Source organism: Diabrotica undecimpunctata, chromosome 3, assembly GCF_040954645.1.
Source record: "Diabrotica undecimpunctata isolate CICGRU chromosome 3, icDiaUnde3, whole genome shotgun sequence".
NCBI classification, from domain to species: Eukaryota; Metazoa; Arthropoda; class Insecta; order Coleoptera; family Chrysomelidae; genus Diabrotica; species Diabrotica undecimpunctata.
This window is the reverse complement of record NC_092805.1, coordinates 108,353,573-108,370,834: the sequence shown is the minus strand read 5'-3', so window position 1 is coordinate 108,370,834 and position 17,262 is coordinate 108,353,573. Positions and strand designations below refer to the sequence as shown.

At 31.9% G+C, this 17,262-nt stretch overlaps 1 protein-coding gene and 1 pseudogene across 1 annotated transcript in view; one reads left to right on the top strand and one right to left on the bottom strand.

Annotated features, from left to right (window-relative positions):
* Window positions 1–16,736, bottom strand: part of LOC140437197 (macro domain-containing protein CT2219-like) — a 59,005-nt gene extending 42,269 nt beyond the window's left edge. The window contains exon 1 of the mRNA XM_072526557.1: window positions 16,366–16,736. Within this exon, the coding sequence (XP_072382658.1) occupies window positions 16,366–16,692 (327 nt within the window). The 5' untranslated portion in view covers window positions 16,693–16,736. The remainder of the gene's footprint in view (window positions 1–16,365) is intronic.
* Window positions 179–13,039, top strand: LOC140437904 (uncharacterized; annotated as a pseudogene).
* Window positions 16,737–17,262: the final 526 nt, after the last annotated feature.

Genomic DNA, 17,262 nt, shown 5'->3' with positions numbered 1-17,262 from the left:
TTTATGAAAATCATTAAACAATTCTTTATTTAAGAGAGTAGCTGCTGCATTAAAAATATAACGACGAACAGTATGTACAATTATTAAAAGGAAAGAAAATAATCACATTCTTTCAAAGCCAGGCAAAAGTAGACCTCATCCGAAAAACAAAACAACTGATCTGTCTGAGGGATCAAAAATGGCAGTGCGTAATACAGTATACGACATGTACCAACAAAGTAAGTAGTTAAAAATTTCTTCAATCTGAATTTGATATACCATAAGATAATGGTATCATGTACCATGATAACCAGAAGGTACTTTTTAATCAATACTTTATATAAATGTATGTTGTAAAAAAGATTGTTGAGAGTAGTTTAAGAAAATTTCTGCTGAATACATTAATGGATATTAAGTCAATTTTCTTGTGAGTTTTTTAATTTGAAATAATTTATAGTTTTATAAAATCAAAGTATTACTTCTTTTTCATTGAACTAGTTATAACAGTGTGGTTTATTCTGTACTTATCTGTTCTTTTTTTTTAGAGAAACATGTTACTCTGCAAAGTATAAGTAATGAATTAAGGGATAAAGAAGTTGCATTTATTGGCAAAACATCTGTTAGCATGAACTACTAAAAGAACACGGGTACACGTAAACTCATCACCAATTACCATAAATACCCTCGTACATAGTACAAACTCATCACCGCCATAAAAGTAGGGTTTTCAAAATAGACCCTAAGAGATCGGTAAACTGATCACTGGCGTACCTGCACCCCGTATCAGGTATAGACCATAAAATCCTTGCAAACGGCTAGTTTCTGGTAATTTTACAGAATAATCCAAATCCAGATGTCTTAAAAGCAACTGCAATTTATTGGTTTTTATTTTATGATTCCACAAAATTCTATTAATAGCTACCTAAAATCATGCGAAAAGAAAAATTTATCTTCATTTGCCCTTGTTTCTTCAACATGGATAGTGAACTGCTAATTGATTACGTTCTGAGCGAACGCGGACAAAAAATGAGGGTTATGAATAATTTCAAATTTCAATTGCGAAAGACTCTAAAAAAATCGAATTGCCTTTTGTGAACTTGTGCGACGAAAGGGTGTAAGGCTAAATGTCATACAACTGGTGAGTAGAAATTTTATACCGTTTTTGTTTAGTTGTTTCGCACTGGTTTTCGCGAATCATCCTGATCAAACAGAAAAAAATCAGCGAAATTAAGTCCTTTAAGTTAACTGTAGAAGATGTTTCTTGTAGGTAAGGCATAATATTACTTTGTTGCTGTAAATTATATTTTCTGATATTTATTACATCTTGAGATTTCTGATTAAATTGTTAAAATCACATTGTTATATAATATATATATATATATATATATATATATATATATATATATATATATAATAATAATAATATATATAATAATATCCAATTAAGTCGGCACCATATGTGAAACCTTTTTATTTTTAGTTTTATGAATTTGAAATAACTGAAATAACATTCAGAACTAGAGATTAAATTTTTTTTCATAAAACTAAAAACAAAAATTTTTTCCATATGGTAGCGACTTAATTGGACTCCTTATTTATATATATATATATATATATATATATATATATATATATATATATATATATATATACTGAAAAAGCGATAAACGCTTGTAGTCAACGCTGATCAGTTAGACTACAAAACACGACTATTTGGGTGTGCAGCCGAAGATAGGACAAAGAAGTACTCTTTTTAGTCTACCAAGCTTTCGCAAATCTTTATTTGCATCATCAGGGTTCTACAATAAACAAAATTAATACAAATTACAGAATAAAAATTATTTTGTATCTTACACTAATTGAGGTTAGTTGTCATGATGTTTATAAAATGAATTGGACAACTCATCTACAAATAATGGCGAAAACTAACCAAAAAATGTAAAAAAATTGCTTTTAGAAGCAGTGTAGATCTTTGTACAAGTCATTAAAAGATAAAGTACAGCAAACTGTACTTAAGCATTTTGATGCATTCTGTCACAATAAATGCATTGCTAATTACTTTAAATTTAAAAATTTCCGCCAATGATGCCATAAAATGTAAAGCTTTGCACGTGTCAAAAATTAAATTTAACTTCGACTTCTATGCACTAATAGCACACTCAAGTTTTCAGCTTTTCCTATTTTTTAGATATTTTATATTTACTAACTGTCCAAAATCGTCTATTATTTTTAAGATAGTCAAATAACGCCAAAACGGTAAGATTTAGACCGAATGTATGCTTAACAAATTATCTCGAGAATTCAATAAGAAATATAAAAATGCAATGAAAATCAAATAACGAAGTTGGGGAGTACCTCCGATATAAAAAAAATAGCACATGTTGACAAATATTTTCATTTTAAAGTTCACTATCGATATCCTATGCAACTAAATTTTTAGATCTCAAAACCATTTAAATTGACAGATCCGTCTAATAGGCCACACCGTGAGACATATTAATATCTCAGTTAAATTTTAAAGCAACTTGCTTAAAATAATTTCTAAATTTATTAAATTATCACATAAACGAGAAGTATAACAGGTAAGAGGCAATCTTTCGCATTAGAAACCAGGCAAAAATCCCGGTGATGAGTTTACCTATCTGCGGTGATGAGTTTACCAATCTCCAAGGGATGCCGGTGATCAGTTTACTATATCTCCGAGGGTCTAATAATTTTATGGGGGGCTATATAGTGATGAGTTCGTACACGTCCAAGAACACGGCCATGAAGTGTTGAGACTACCTCCTTATCACTGTGAATTCAACGCTATTGAATTAATTTGGGCAAACTGCAAGTCATATTACAATAAGAATCTTGGTAGAGATGGACATTCTGATAATGCTGTTATAAATATGTGGAAAGAGGTACTAAACCAATGTAACACAGAAATTTGGGAAAAATGTGTGAAACATACTCATGAAATTATTACAAAGTGGTATATCCGAGAAAAAAATATGGTTGACACTAACATTAAACCAATCATAATAGACACTGGTAATATGAGTGGCTCAGATTCTGACAGTGAAGAATTCTTAAATTTATGATTGGCTACATGGCTGTATAGTGTATGAGGCTTCAATAAATATTTAAATTATATTATTGTTATAATAAATTCTTTTTTACCCAGCTCAAGTTTTCTATTTTTTAATTTATTATGCATAGATTTCTTTATTTGAAGTTCTTTGTGTTAATTTTTGTATGACCATTTTTTAAAACAAAGTGATTACTTAAGTCTGAAAACCATATTTAACACTGAATAAACAAAATTATCAAGATGATGGAGCACTGGAGTAGATTTATATTCAGTTTTTTAGATCTTCTTGTAGTGTCTACCCGTTTCGGATATTGGCGACTATCATGACAATTTGTACTTTGCACACTGCTGGTCTGAAAATATTTGTTGTGTTGAACCACATACATAGATTCTTCAGCCAGGAAATCCTTCGCCTTCCTGAGCCTCGTTTTCCATCTACTTTTTCCTATAAAATTAGTTGCAGCAATTCATATATTTCGTTGTTGCTAATGATGTGACCAAGGTATTCTATTTTGGCTGTTTTTATTGTGGTTATCAGCTGTTTTTCTTTTTCCATTCTTAATAAAACGTCCTGATTAGTAACGTGACCGGTATAAGATATCTTCAGGATTCGACGATAAAGCCACATTTCGAAAGCCTCAATGTTCCTGCAGGTAGTGTCTGTGAAAGTCCACGACTCAACTCCGTACAATAGTATACGAAAGATATAACATGGTAGTAACCTGATTTTTATGGGTGTGAATAAATCATGACATTTGAATAGCTTAGCAATTTTTGAAATGTAGATTTGGCTTTCTCTATCCTACATTTAATTTCTAAGGAATAGTCCCAATTTTTACTCTTTCTGTTCATTAACCTGAATGCTTTATGGTAATCAATGAAGCATGCATATGTATTGCAGTTCACATCTCTACATCGTTGAAATAGCCTTTTTATGCTAAAGAGAGCCTCTCTCGTACCCACTGCATTCCGAAAACTAAACTTTGTACTACGGCTGAATTTTTCTTCGCACAGTCTATATATTCTTTGATGTATGATTTTTAGAAATAACTTTAAAAGATGGTTCATTAAGCTGATGGTCGGCAAATCACTGCAGGATACGGATTTTGTTTTCTTTGGTACAGCAATAAACGTCGGCGTGACTTCAGCCATGTTCTTGGTTCATTAAATATTTTTATTAGGAGTTGAGTACCGTTGGTGTTAAATAGTTTTATGATCAGCATGTGCATTGTCAGGTCCAGGAGCTTTGCCATCTTTTGGTTGTAATATTGCCTTTTCCACTTCATTTGATGTGATTTGTAAGTGGTCATTACATATGTGGGATGGAGGTTGTTGGGATCTACTATCATCAGAGTTCTTTGATAAACTTGGTCCATATGCAAATTTCTTGATTTTTATCTGTGATGATGTTTCTCTGTTGATCTCGCAGTTTGTTAGCTGTATTTAATTTCTAAAGACCAGCTGCTTGTTTATGCATTTTAAACGTATCGTGTTTTTCTTTCAATAAATATATTTCTTCACACTGTGATTTTAACCAATTTTCTTGGGCCTTTCGTATTTGTGTTCTTATTTGTCTGTGAATATTGTTGTACATTCTTGTGTTGTTCTTTGATTTTTTTCTTTTTTCCATGAGTTGAAGTATCTTGTCATTCATCTGACTGTTCTTTTTCTCTTTTTTCTATTAGATGTTCTTATCTAATCTTTAAAAACGTCTCTTTTGTTTACTCACATTTTAGTCTTCTCATATCACATTTTTGTTACTATTCTTTTTTGTAACCTTCTTAAATCTAAACCGATATTTACCAACAACAGGAACATCATCTGACGATATGTCAGTACCATATATTTGCTTATATTCAATAAAAATACTTTAATTTCTTATTACTATGGTTTAAATATTTATTTACTGTAGATGTTATTGGACAACCTATAGGTTTCCAAAAATTGAAAAATCACGTTCATAAATGTATACGTATCCAGTTTTCTAAATGCAATAAATGAAATAAAAGAGAAGTATAAAAACGTCAATTGTAATATTAGCCATTTTCTAATTTTTATAATAATTCTTATAGCCGACATACGTTTGACTCACATGTTTTGATTTATTTCCTATAATAAGAATGATGACGATGTGCAAAGATCCGGCGGATCGACAATACTATTGAACGTGTGGATGCCTTCACATATCTGAGCACAGAAATCAATCAGTATTCCGTAAGAAGCGAAATTAATGCACGCAAGTATAATATTAGTTAAATTAGATTTTAACTTTAGGTAACATTATTAAAATTGAATTGTTGGTAACAGCTGAGTGTGACTCATGCTACATCGGGCAGACAGTGAGATCACTGAGAGGGCGTCTTACGACACACCGCAGTGATATTAACTTATCTAAGCATACTTGTGCTCTTGCCCAGCATGCTATTAACACTAAACACAAAGTGGACTTTAATGAAGTTAAGATTCTTGGCAATGAACGCAATCTCGTTAAAAGACAGTTTTTGGAAATGTGTTCAATACATAAACACCCTAACGGGATAATAAGAGAACGGTCATTAGTAACTTGAGCCAAATTTATCATGCATTAATATTGCAGAATTAGGCTTAATATGTTGTTTACTTTAAAAAGTGTCCCCTAAGACCAAATGAGCCACTACAGACAACATATTCATACTTACAACAATACAAGAGAAAGCTTATGAATACGACATAGAACTATTTATAATATATATATATATATATATATATATATATATATATATATATATATATATATATATATATATATATATAGACTTTAAACAAGCTTTTGATAGTGTGAAAAGAGACAAAATGCTGGAAGAACTCCGAAATTTAGGTATACCAAAAAAATATATCAGCCTCATAAAAATGACGTTGCAGGGTTCAAAAGCCGCAGTTAGAGTAGATGGAGAACTGTCTCTCCTGTTTGACATCAACATGGGGTGAGACAGGGAGACGCACTTTCAACCATGTTGTTCAACCTAGTTCTTGAAGCAGTCATCAGAAAAACCAATGTAACTGGCTATATAAATACCAAAACAGTACAAATTACTGATATGCGGTCGATGTCGCCATTATTAGTAGTAGCAAGACACGACTAATTGTTCTTGCTACTACTTAACATGCTACTACTAATGGAAACGTACAAGGAAATCGATCCTAAAGCACAAAAAGAGGGCTTAAAATAAACGAAACAAAAACTAAGTACATGACCATCAAAAGAACACCTGAGAATTAAAATAATCTAGCAATAGACAACTACTATTGAACGTGTGGATGCCTTCACATATCTGAGCACAGAAATCAATCAGTATTCCGTAAGAAGCGAAATTAATGCACGCAAGTATAATATTAGTTAAATTAGATTTTAACTTTAGGTAACATTATTAAAATTGAATTGTTGGTAACAGCTGAGTGTGACTCATGCTACATCGGGCAGACAGGGAGATCACTGAGAGGGCGTCTTACGACACACCGCAGTGATATTAACTTATCTAAGCATACTTGTGCTCTTGCCCAGCATGCTATTAACACTAAACACAAAGTGGACTTTAATGAAGTTAAGATTCTTGGCAATGAACGCAATCTCGTTAAAAGACAGTTTTTGGAAATGTGTTCAATACATAAACACCCTAACGGGAACCCCAACGCGGCGATTCCGGAACTAACGGCATTTTATATTTAAAGAGGAATTTTGTTTTAAAGAGAACAGTTAGTTTTTGAACATCGCGTCGAGTTTTAAAAATGTAACGCGCGTAGATAAATTATATAATTATTAGTGTAAATAAATTAGTTATATTGTACAAATAAAAACTTTAATAAATTTGTAAATTTGTAAGTGTTATAAATAGAACCCTTAATAATAAATAAAGACAATAAATTAGATTAATAAAAAACAGTTCAATATTTTTTTCTTATCTTAGTATAGTATAGTAGTACTATACGCCATTATAGAACAAAACTAATGCTACACTATATTATATATTCGTAATCAGGAAATGCAGGGCTACTCAAAACTATAAAAAAATACAGGGTGTCCCATTTGAAATATTGAAGATGCATGTTATTGGGCACTCCCTGTATACAAAATTTGGTCTGTTGCTACGCTGTTGGTCGGTACAGATAAAATAATACAACTTTTATTTGAAACTTTTTTTGTATTCCCGCAATTAAGAAAAATAAGTGGGGGGTCAAAATATAATGAGAAACCCCATAGATACGCTGGTTTTTGTATGTAGATCGATTTCATAAATAAAATTATATGTAATTAAATAAAATTAAATTAAATGTAATGATAACCAACATAAATTTATTAAACATAAATACAAGCTAATAATGAAAATGTAAATGATGGTAAAAAACAAATTTTGAAAATTACTAAATTTAAACAAAATTTTTAAAGATAAAAATTAAGATTTTTTAAATTTTAAAGAACTTAAATGTGTGGTGCTTTAAAAAATATTAACAATTCAGTACTAAGCAGACGTAAAACTTCATTTACCCATATAGTAATAAGGCGCTATAAAAAGTATTCAAGCGCCGTTTATATTTTTAATTTAATGAGTAACTGGCGGGTGTTGGGGAAAAGTGATATAAGTCGAAAAATGTAAAAAATGAGTTAAACATAGATACCACTTTCAAATGCATGTATCTTTGATAGGGTGAAGTGATATAAGTCAATTTAATAGGCAAGCAGGTGTTATTTGTTTGCGTTACATGATATAAGTATTTTTAATATCATTTAATATAGTGAAAAATGTTATAAATATTCTAGTACTATTTATTTTGCCTCCATCTGCCAGACAGGAAAAAAAATTATAGAGAAAACTGAAATAAGTCTAGTTATAATAGTCTTCCCTATATAATGTTATGATTAATATTTGTGAATAGTGATACAAGTGCAAATATATCAAAAGTTATTGGTAAAATATGATTGTGAATAAAGGTATATGTAAAAATATATCACTATTCTCATTAAAAAATATAGGGAAACATATTATATGTTGACATATCACAAATGTTTTAACTCCAAAATTGAAAACTTATGATATATGTTGAGATATAATAGAAGTTACGGCAATAGAAATTCAAACTGTGCAGTTTTAGGTCGACTTACCTCGCTTTTCCCTATTAAAATAATGACCGCTTTGTTCCCGCTCAATCGAATTGTCTGTCATTTGTGGTTTAGTACTACACGTGTGTTACTGTTGGTTTAATCCACTTTTGTTTTGACCTTTTAAATGAGCTTTAAAAATGAGCTACAGGAAAGTAAACAAGAACAAAATTGAACAGGAGAAGGTAGCAGCTTCCACAAAGATAAGATATAATATTGATAGCCTCAAACAAGAATCAGTACAATTCCTCTACAAACTTAGACTAGCCTCAAAACTAACTCACTTAACTCGAAGAGAAACAGCCGAAAAAGAATATCAAGATATAAAAAATTGCATTTATCAGGCGGCCAAAGAGGCATTGGGGTACGAAGAAGCTGACAAAAGAAAAAATCCTGAGTGGTGGAACGAAGAAGTAGGAAAATTAATTAAAGACAAAAAAAAAGCTCATCAAACATGGCTATCCACGAAAGACTCAGAAGACCACAGAATTTACAGCAGACTCAACAGGGAAGCAAAGAAGGAAGTCACTAAAAGAAAAAACGAAATGTGGGAAGAGAAATGCGAAGAGATGGACCGATGCTTAGGAGGAACCAAAGTGACACAAGCTTGGAAATTCATAAAAAGTATTAGAAAAGAAAGAAAAGATGAGGGAAATATAAACCTGATTCAAAATAAAAAGTGGGAAAAATATTACGAAACGCTATTAACAGAAAGTAGGCACGAATTTATGGAAAGACCTGACCATATCTCAATGACAGAAAACTCAGAGGTGCATAAGATAAACAAAGAAGAACTGAAAAAAGAATTGAAACAAATGAAAAATGGAAAAACACCCGGGCCTGGAGACATTCCCATCGAGTTGGTGAAACATGGACCGGATGCTCTTTTGGAAAGCTTAGTGAATATTTTTAATAAATGCTTAATTGAAGGCCAAACGATTCCAGACGATTGGAATTTGGCCCACATTAGCCCCATTTATAAAAAGGGAGACAGAAAAGAATGCGGAAATTATAGAGGCATTAGCGTAACTAGCTCGCTGGGAAGGTTATATGGTCGTATATTGAAAAGAAGAATAGAAGAGGAGTATAAAGAAATTGAAGAACAAAGCGGCTTCAGAGCAGGAAGATCGTGCGTGGACAACACATTTACCCTTCAACAAGTAATTGAAAAACGAACAGCTCGAAACCTCCCTACGCATCTGGTATTTATAGATCTGGAGAAGGCTTATGATACAGTTCCTTTAAAACTCTTATTTAGTGTCTTGACGAAAACGGACCTTAGTAAAACATATCTAAAAGCAATACTGAACATCTATAAATGTCCTCAAAGCACTGTAAAAACAGGAAATACTTTCTCAAGGGTATTTACAGTAACGAAAGGCTTGAGACAAGGATGTTGTCTTTCCCCCACCCTATTCAAAATATATATCCAAGAAGCACTGCACCAGTGGAGACAAAAATGTACGGGAATGGGGTTGAAGCTTAACAACCATTATCTGACAACGCTGTTCTTTGCAGATGATCAAGTACTAATTGCAAGCTGTGAAGAAGATGCAGATTATATGCTTAGAAAGCTCAAAGATGAATACGAAAAATGGGGGATGAGTATGAATATGTCTAAAACAGAATATATGCGAATAGGCAGTGAAGACGAAGACCCGGATTTGGAAATTAGACAAATGAAAAGGTGCTACGAATACAAATATTTGAGAAGTATTATCTGCAGTAAAGGCACAACGGAACGAGATATAGACTATAGAGTGCAACAAGGCAGGAAGAGTGTTCAAATTCTGAATTCGATACTTTGGTCCAACAAAGCTACTATGAAAACTAAAATGACTATCTACAAAGTAATTGTAGAGCCCATTCTTACATATGGAGCAGAATGTTGGCAAATGACAGTAAAAGGAAAGAAAAAAGTTGACACGGTTGAAATGGACTACCTAAGAAGAGCTTGCCGTATATCAAGAGTAGAACGTATACCTAATTCTGAAATTAGAAGAAAAACAGATAGAGTACATACAACTTCTGAAAGAATAGAAACTAGACAGTTAATATGGTATGGACACGTACAGAGGATGGACGACAACAGATGGCCAAAAAGAGCTATGGAATACAATCCAAGTAATAGAAGGAAACGAGGAAGACCAGCCAAGTCTTGGATACAAGGTGTTATGGAAACCATGAAAGACAGAGCCATTGATGAAGACACCTGGAGAGATAGAAAAAGATGGCGATCGAAATGCGGGAAGCGGCAGAAGCTGTAGGATCCCCGCTTATATATATATATATATATATATATATATATATATATATATATATATATATATATATAAATGAGCTTTAAGTATTCGAGAGAAATGTAATAAGTATATGTGAGGTAGTATACCTCACCTAGTTGTAATATAACATCAATTCCTGTTCGAGATTATTTAGTAATAGCCGTGATAAATAAAAATGGCATCTCAAAGAAGCAAATTGATTTTCAAATTGTTGGAAGAAGATAATGTAAATACTGGAGACCTCCAAGGTAATAATTGTTTATTTATCTGTACAATAATAATTAAAACAGTAATATCATTATTTTTTATACGACATACTAGATTAACAACATTTATTTTTGCGTAAAAGTTTTCTATATGTAACTCAACTATAACTTGGTGAATATGCCTATTGTTTTTGGTTAACTTTAACCAGTGGCGTTACTTTAATTTGTATCTCTAAAAATTTTAAAAATTAATGTATGTAAAAGTTGATGCTAAACTTCATACTCAATTCCAATTTCAGATTTCTTATCATTTTATACATAAAATAATATATTTTCGGTTTTCTCTAGAGGGGACCGAATTTCCATAAAAAGTAAAAACCAATTTTGGAGTGACAATTTCATTTTTCTGGAAAAAAAATTGACAAAGTTTATTAGTTTTTCAAAAATTTGATATTAATCTGGGTTTTTAGATGAAAATTCCATGATGGGCAATGCGGGTGTTTTCCTTGAAGAACCTGTCTTAGCAGATGAAGATAATATATCAAGTCCTGCACCTTCACTGTCCTTCTGTGAACCGAATGTTCGAAAGACTTTGGAAGAAGTTATTGATCAAGTATGTGGGATTGATGACGACGACAAAGGTTATCTGGAATATCCAGATAATGAGGAGGCGTTTGATGATAGTGACGCGGACCCAGATTATATACAAGAAAGTGATACCGACTCCGATAATGACATCCCAAAGAAAAAGCTGCAAAAAGATACAGTAGCACTTATTGCACATGAGTCAGGAAGAGAAATCTTAAAAAATAAACCTTGACGAAAATCGCTAAAAAATGAAACTAGGCTAATTCGTGAGGAACGAAAGCAGAACAGAAACCTTGGGTTATCGTACACCACGAACAGTGGGAAGGTTATAAAAGCACGGACATGTCAGAAGCTATTAAGTTGCCGCTTAAAATGCAAAGACAGGATAACTGAAGAAAAACGACAGGAAATTTTCAAAGAATATTGGTCTTTAGCGAGCTTTAACAAACGCGTGTCTTTTATAGCTAGGCTTGTAACAACAGACGGAAAGAAAACCACAAAACGTAAATTAGAAAACAAAAAACATAAAAATAGGCTTCTGAAGCATACAAAAAATGGCTACCTCACGAGAAAACCCCAGTATCGAAATTCAAATATCAAGAAGTATTCCATTCCATGGAAATAAAAATCAAACAGCCTAAAAAGGATACCTGCGCTACATGCGATAAATATCATATGCTCCTGAAAACAACTAAAGATGCACAAAAAATGCAATAAATTCAAAATCTTCTTGATAATCACCAACAAGAAGCATCAAACGCTTATGAGGCTAAGCGTATAGATAAAAATACTGCGTTAGAAAATGAATCAAAAATTATTTATACGTTTGATTTCCAACAGTGTCTCCCCACACCTGATCTTTAGACTTCAGTAGCAATCTATAAAAGGCAGTTGTGGACCTTTAATTTAACATTACATAGATTTAATGATAATCAAGCAATGTGTTTTATGTGGCATGAGGGCGTAGCTGGACGGGGTGCAAATCAGATTGCGTCATGCTTATACAAGCAGATTTCACATATTTCACCTGAAATAAAAGAGATCACCTTATATTCTGATACGTGTGCAGGACAAAACAAGAACTCTTTTCTACCTGCAATGTTCATGATGGTTTTAAAAGAGAATCCCAATCTATCATATATTAACCACAAATTTCTCGTTCCTGGTCACACCCACATGGAGTGTGATTCAGATCACGCAATCATAGAGAAAAAAAAAGAAAAGATATCCATGTTCGATAGAACACCCAAGAGACTGGATGAATTTGGTAAGATTATGTGGAAATAAGCGAACTTTTTTAGTTACTGAAATGTGCAGATCGGATTTTTTTTGAGTTTTCTTCTTTGTATAAGAATGTCCTTCAACAAAGAAAAATTTACAACTTAGGAGAAAAAGTCATGTGGAAACAAATGAAATGGTTGAGATTTTCACAGAATCCTGGTGTCCTTGAATACAAAAGTAGCTTAAATGTAGACGAACCATTTAAAAGCGTATGTTTTTTAAGAAAAGGTAATATGTGGCCTAAAAACATAAAAATTCCTCTGTCATATAAAGGTCCCAATCCAATAAACATCGATAAAAAAAAGAACTTGGTAGAGCTATTGCCTTATATTTCAGAAACATTTCATGATTTTTATAGAAATTTAACTACGAAGGAGGATATACCAAATATGTTACCCGAGGATGAAAATAGTAGTGACGAGGAGAGTGTACACACAGAAATTGAAATTTTTAAAAATTAAATAAACTTTTACGTTGTATTTGACCATAAATGTACCCCCTTAGGTAAACATAAAACTTTTCAGTTTTAAATTTTTTTTGTTAATAATTGTGAAAAGTGATATAAGTCATATTTTTTTAAAAAAATTGTACAACTAGGTCCTTTTTACTAGTAGATCTATTTTAATCCAACAAATTCAAAGCCATTTCCAAAAATTGTTTAACGAAAATACCTTATTTGTATCCGTAACAACAATATTAAATTTGAAAAAACTATAATTGCGTTTTTCTCGAAACTTAAAATTTAGACTTATACCACTCTTCTCCAACACCCGCCAACTGTAGATCTCAATTTATTGGGTCTCCCGTCGCATGCAATGGGCAAAATCACAGGTAATAATAATAAAAATAAAAAAAGGGCATTACAGAATAGGATGAAGTTAAGTGAATTTAAAAAGAATGTTTATCCTAATCGCTTTCTGATAATAATCCTACTGAAACATGGATAACTAACGATTATGGGAATACTGGACTGGGATTTACTGGAAGGGCATCTTGGTGGCTGTAGACAAAAATATAACTAGCACATTTCTCCTATCTTCTCCTTCATGTCTAATGATCAGACAAATTTTTGTCAAAATTTATTCCTTTTCAAAAGCATTTATATTTAGCTGTTTACTTTCTGCCTAAATTTTAATCAGTAAAATATTAACCATTTGTAATGTTTTAATTTTAATTTCTAATTTATGCTATTTTCGTAACTTGTTTTAAGTAAATTGTATTCCCAAGAATTTAGGCAATACATTCTAACATGCTGGCAATATGACTATAAATTGGCATATCCAACTCTAGTTAATGATTTAATCTTTCTCTCTTCAGTTCTGGCCCCCAGAGGGAGTGTAGTGGCCATAGTAATGTTGTGTATTGTCTGTCTCCAAAGATCTCTGTCCCTGGTCATTTCTTTTAACTCATGCATAGGTTTTTTGCACATTTCTGTAATTTGGTTGATCCATCTCGTTGGGGATCTTATATATTTTCTTGAATATTGAGTCCGGATAATTATAAAGTATTTCCATGTTTTCTGTGTCTACTGTCATAACATGTCACAAGTATTTCATTTGTTTTAGATAGAATTTGCTGGAGAGGTATTTACTGATCTTTAGTTCATTTAAAATTTAATTATTCGGTTGATTTATGATATCTGGTGGTAGGTCCAGTGAATTCATAAAATTCTTTTCCAACAGAACATTTCAGTGGCGTCTACCTTTCTTCTTTCTGCTTGTCTTAGGGTCCAAGATTCACATCCGTATGTCAGTATTGGGAATATTACGCAGTTGATCAACCTTATTTTTAGAGTTTGTGAAATTTGATGGTCCTTCCATATTTTGGCCATCTTTCCTACACAACTTTTGCTAGATTACATCTACGTTTTATTTCTTCCTGTCATGACCCTGTGTTTGTGATCAATGATCCCAGATATAAGTATAAGCTCACAACCTGAAACCAGTCAATTGTGGTTATGTGTGGATTTTTGTTATGTAGTCTATGCACTACCATGATCTTTGAAATTGATCAGTTTAACTGCAGAACAAATATTTGACTTTCGTTCTCAACCAGTCCATATGAGATCAATTAACTCTTCTTGACTATTTGCAAGAAGAGCTGTGTCATCTGCAAGAAGTAGGTTGTTTATTTTTCAGCCATTTATCGAGATGCCCTTTTCCCATCCTTTAAGGATTAATACTAATATTAATGCCTATTAATAATATTCCATCCATTTAATTTTTTTAAATTTAATATATATTTAATTAATTAATTTAATACATATTAAATAATTGTAGAGACAGTCTACATCCCTGTCCAAGATATTGTTCTGGATGGAATTCGTTTGAGAGTGTGTCAAGCACTTTTGTAGTAGAGTGTTAACCCTTAAGTATTAAATCGCAAAAAAGGCTTACAATATAACTTAAATAATAATTAAGGTTTTGTATATAATGTTTAATTATCCAAATAGTTATTAACTTAAGTGAACTTATCCTTGACCATCAAAAGTGGTTGTTGTATATAGGTAAACATAAATAAGATAGCATTGAGAAGTCACAGGTATTTGATTAATTAAACATACACATAGAGTACTTAGATAGATTGTAGGAATATTAGAATATTGCTTCACAATGTTAGTGTAGGTTGCTAGTTAATAGTTACTGTTTATACTTACAGTATATAACTGGCCGATACTGTAAACAAGTCAGTAAACTTACATAATGAAATAAATATAGTTTAAAGATGTAATTAGAGTAAGTAATTAACAACCCAACATCATTTCATTTTAATAGTGTTTAAATGTTCCAGTTGTGTGTTCGTACTGTTCAGTTATAAGCAATATTAAGTTTTGTGGTATGCCTACTTCTTGTGATAATCGATAAAACAAATGTATAGGGGGATATTGAATTCCCTACATTTTTCTATTATCTGTCTTATGTTCAGAAGTTGTTCTTGAGTACCTCTACCTTGGTAAATCCAGTTTGCTCTTGGCATATTTCTCTTTGTAGGAAAGTTTTCAGTCTCTCATTGATTATGTGTAGCATTATCTTGCTGGCATGTGAGCTAAGGAAGATGGTTCCATAATTGTCACATTTATGGAAGCTGCCTTTTTATGTATTGTTGTTATTGCAGATTTTGTTCAGTTGTCAAGCCATTGCTTGGAATGCCATATTTTATTATAAACCAAGTGAAGCAATTTTATTCAGGTTCCCTCTGTGGCTTTGAGCATTTCTTCTGCTGTTTCATATCTGGACCTGGTGAACAAGTTTTCCTTTTGAAGCGAGCAAATACTTATCTGAGGATCCTTGGAGGGAACTTTATGCAACCTTGACATTTCTGCATGATTGGCTTTTTCCTCTATCAGTTGTACTTTATTATATTCAGTGTATTAGATATATTATATTCAGTCAGAATGTTGTCACAATGGCCTCAATCACTTGATCTTTTGGTAAAATTAAATTTTTGTCTGGCATCTGCCCTTTAATTTGCAATATTGTCATTCCACCACTTCACTTTGTTGGAATTTCTTACTATCTCAAGACAAATGTTTTTGAAGCCCTACATTACAATTTCTTGAAATTATTCTTCAGTCACATCCAAGTCGAGTATATTCTCTACAATTCTTTTAGCCTACCTAAACAATATTGCATGTCTGCTTGATATGGTTCCCAGTCTGTTAAGAGGATTACAATAAGTTTCCTTGAGAGGCTCATTACCTGTTATTTCTAAACAATAAATTAAATTGGGGAAATGATTTTGTTTTACACAATTTTTTTATTCTTTCATAAAATTCGTAATGAAATATTTGTTTAATTTGTTAATAAGCTGACCACTTACCTCTAAATGCGTAATATCTCCGCTAAAGTAAGAAATCTTATTAACCAAGCTACTATTTTTCGACTTATCTATTTCACAACCTGGTAACATAGCTAATTTTGGCAAAAGTTTCTTTGCATCGGCGAATTCTTTCCAGGTAGGAATATCGTGCACTGTTATGTACGATTTATATAATTTGCGTTTTTCCTCCAAGTCCATGGTTAAATATTTACGTTTTTCTCCTTCCCAATTACTCATATTTCGTGAATTTTTTGAGCTTAAACAGTTTTTTACAATATGTATCGAATACAAATTTTTAAGTTTGCCAGCTGATTTTGAACTGAACATTTCTTTAAGTTTAATTTCTTCAGCTAGTATGAGTGGCCTTGGATACAAAGACTGTTCGGCCAGTATCACATATAGTCGGTTCACTATTCCCAGTCCTAACTGTCTAGTGAATTTAGTAATTATTTTTTTGCGAAGTTAGTTACTTTTTGACAGACTAAAAGTGACTGGAAATTACTATACAACCAAGCACACATAGTACTCATAGCCAATATTAATAGTAAACAAACCAAATAGTAAATAAAATAGAACTTTACGAATTACCGACAATCAATATTTATTTATTTATTTGCACCATATAATAAATAGTTATGTTAAATTATAACAACTGAAATATATTTTTTAAATATAACAATTCTTCTTTTTTAATGAATTAAGTCTGTAATTCGCGAGGAACCACAAAGTGGGCGACGCCTGGTGGTAAATTTAAAAAGCATTCACTTCGGGAAAACCTTCAAATTGTCATTAATAGTGGTAGTGTGCTATGTCAGAGAACAACCAACACAACGTGTGTTGTTCTGTTATTCTATGGCTATGTCATTAATTTGTATACACATTTGTCTTTTTGCTCGA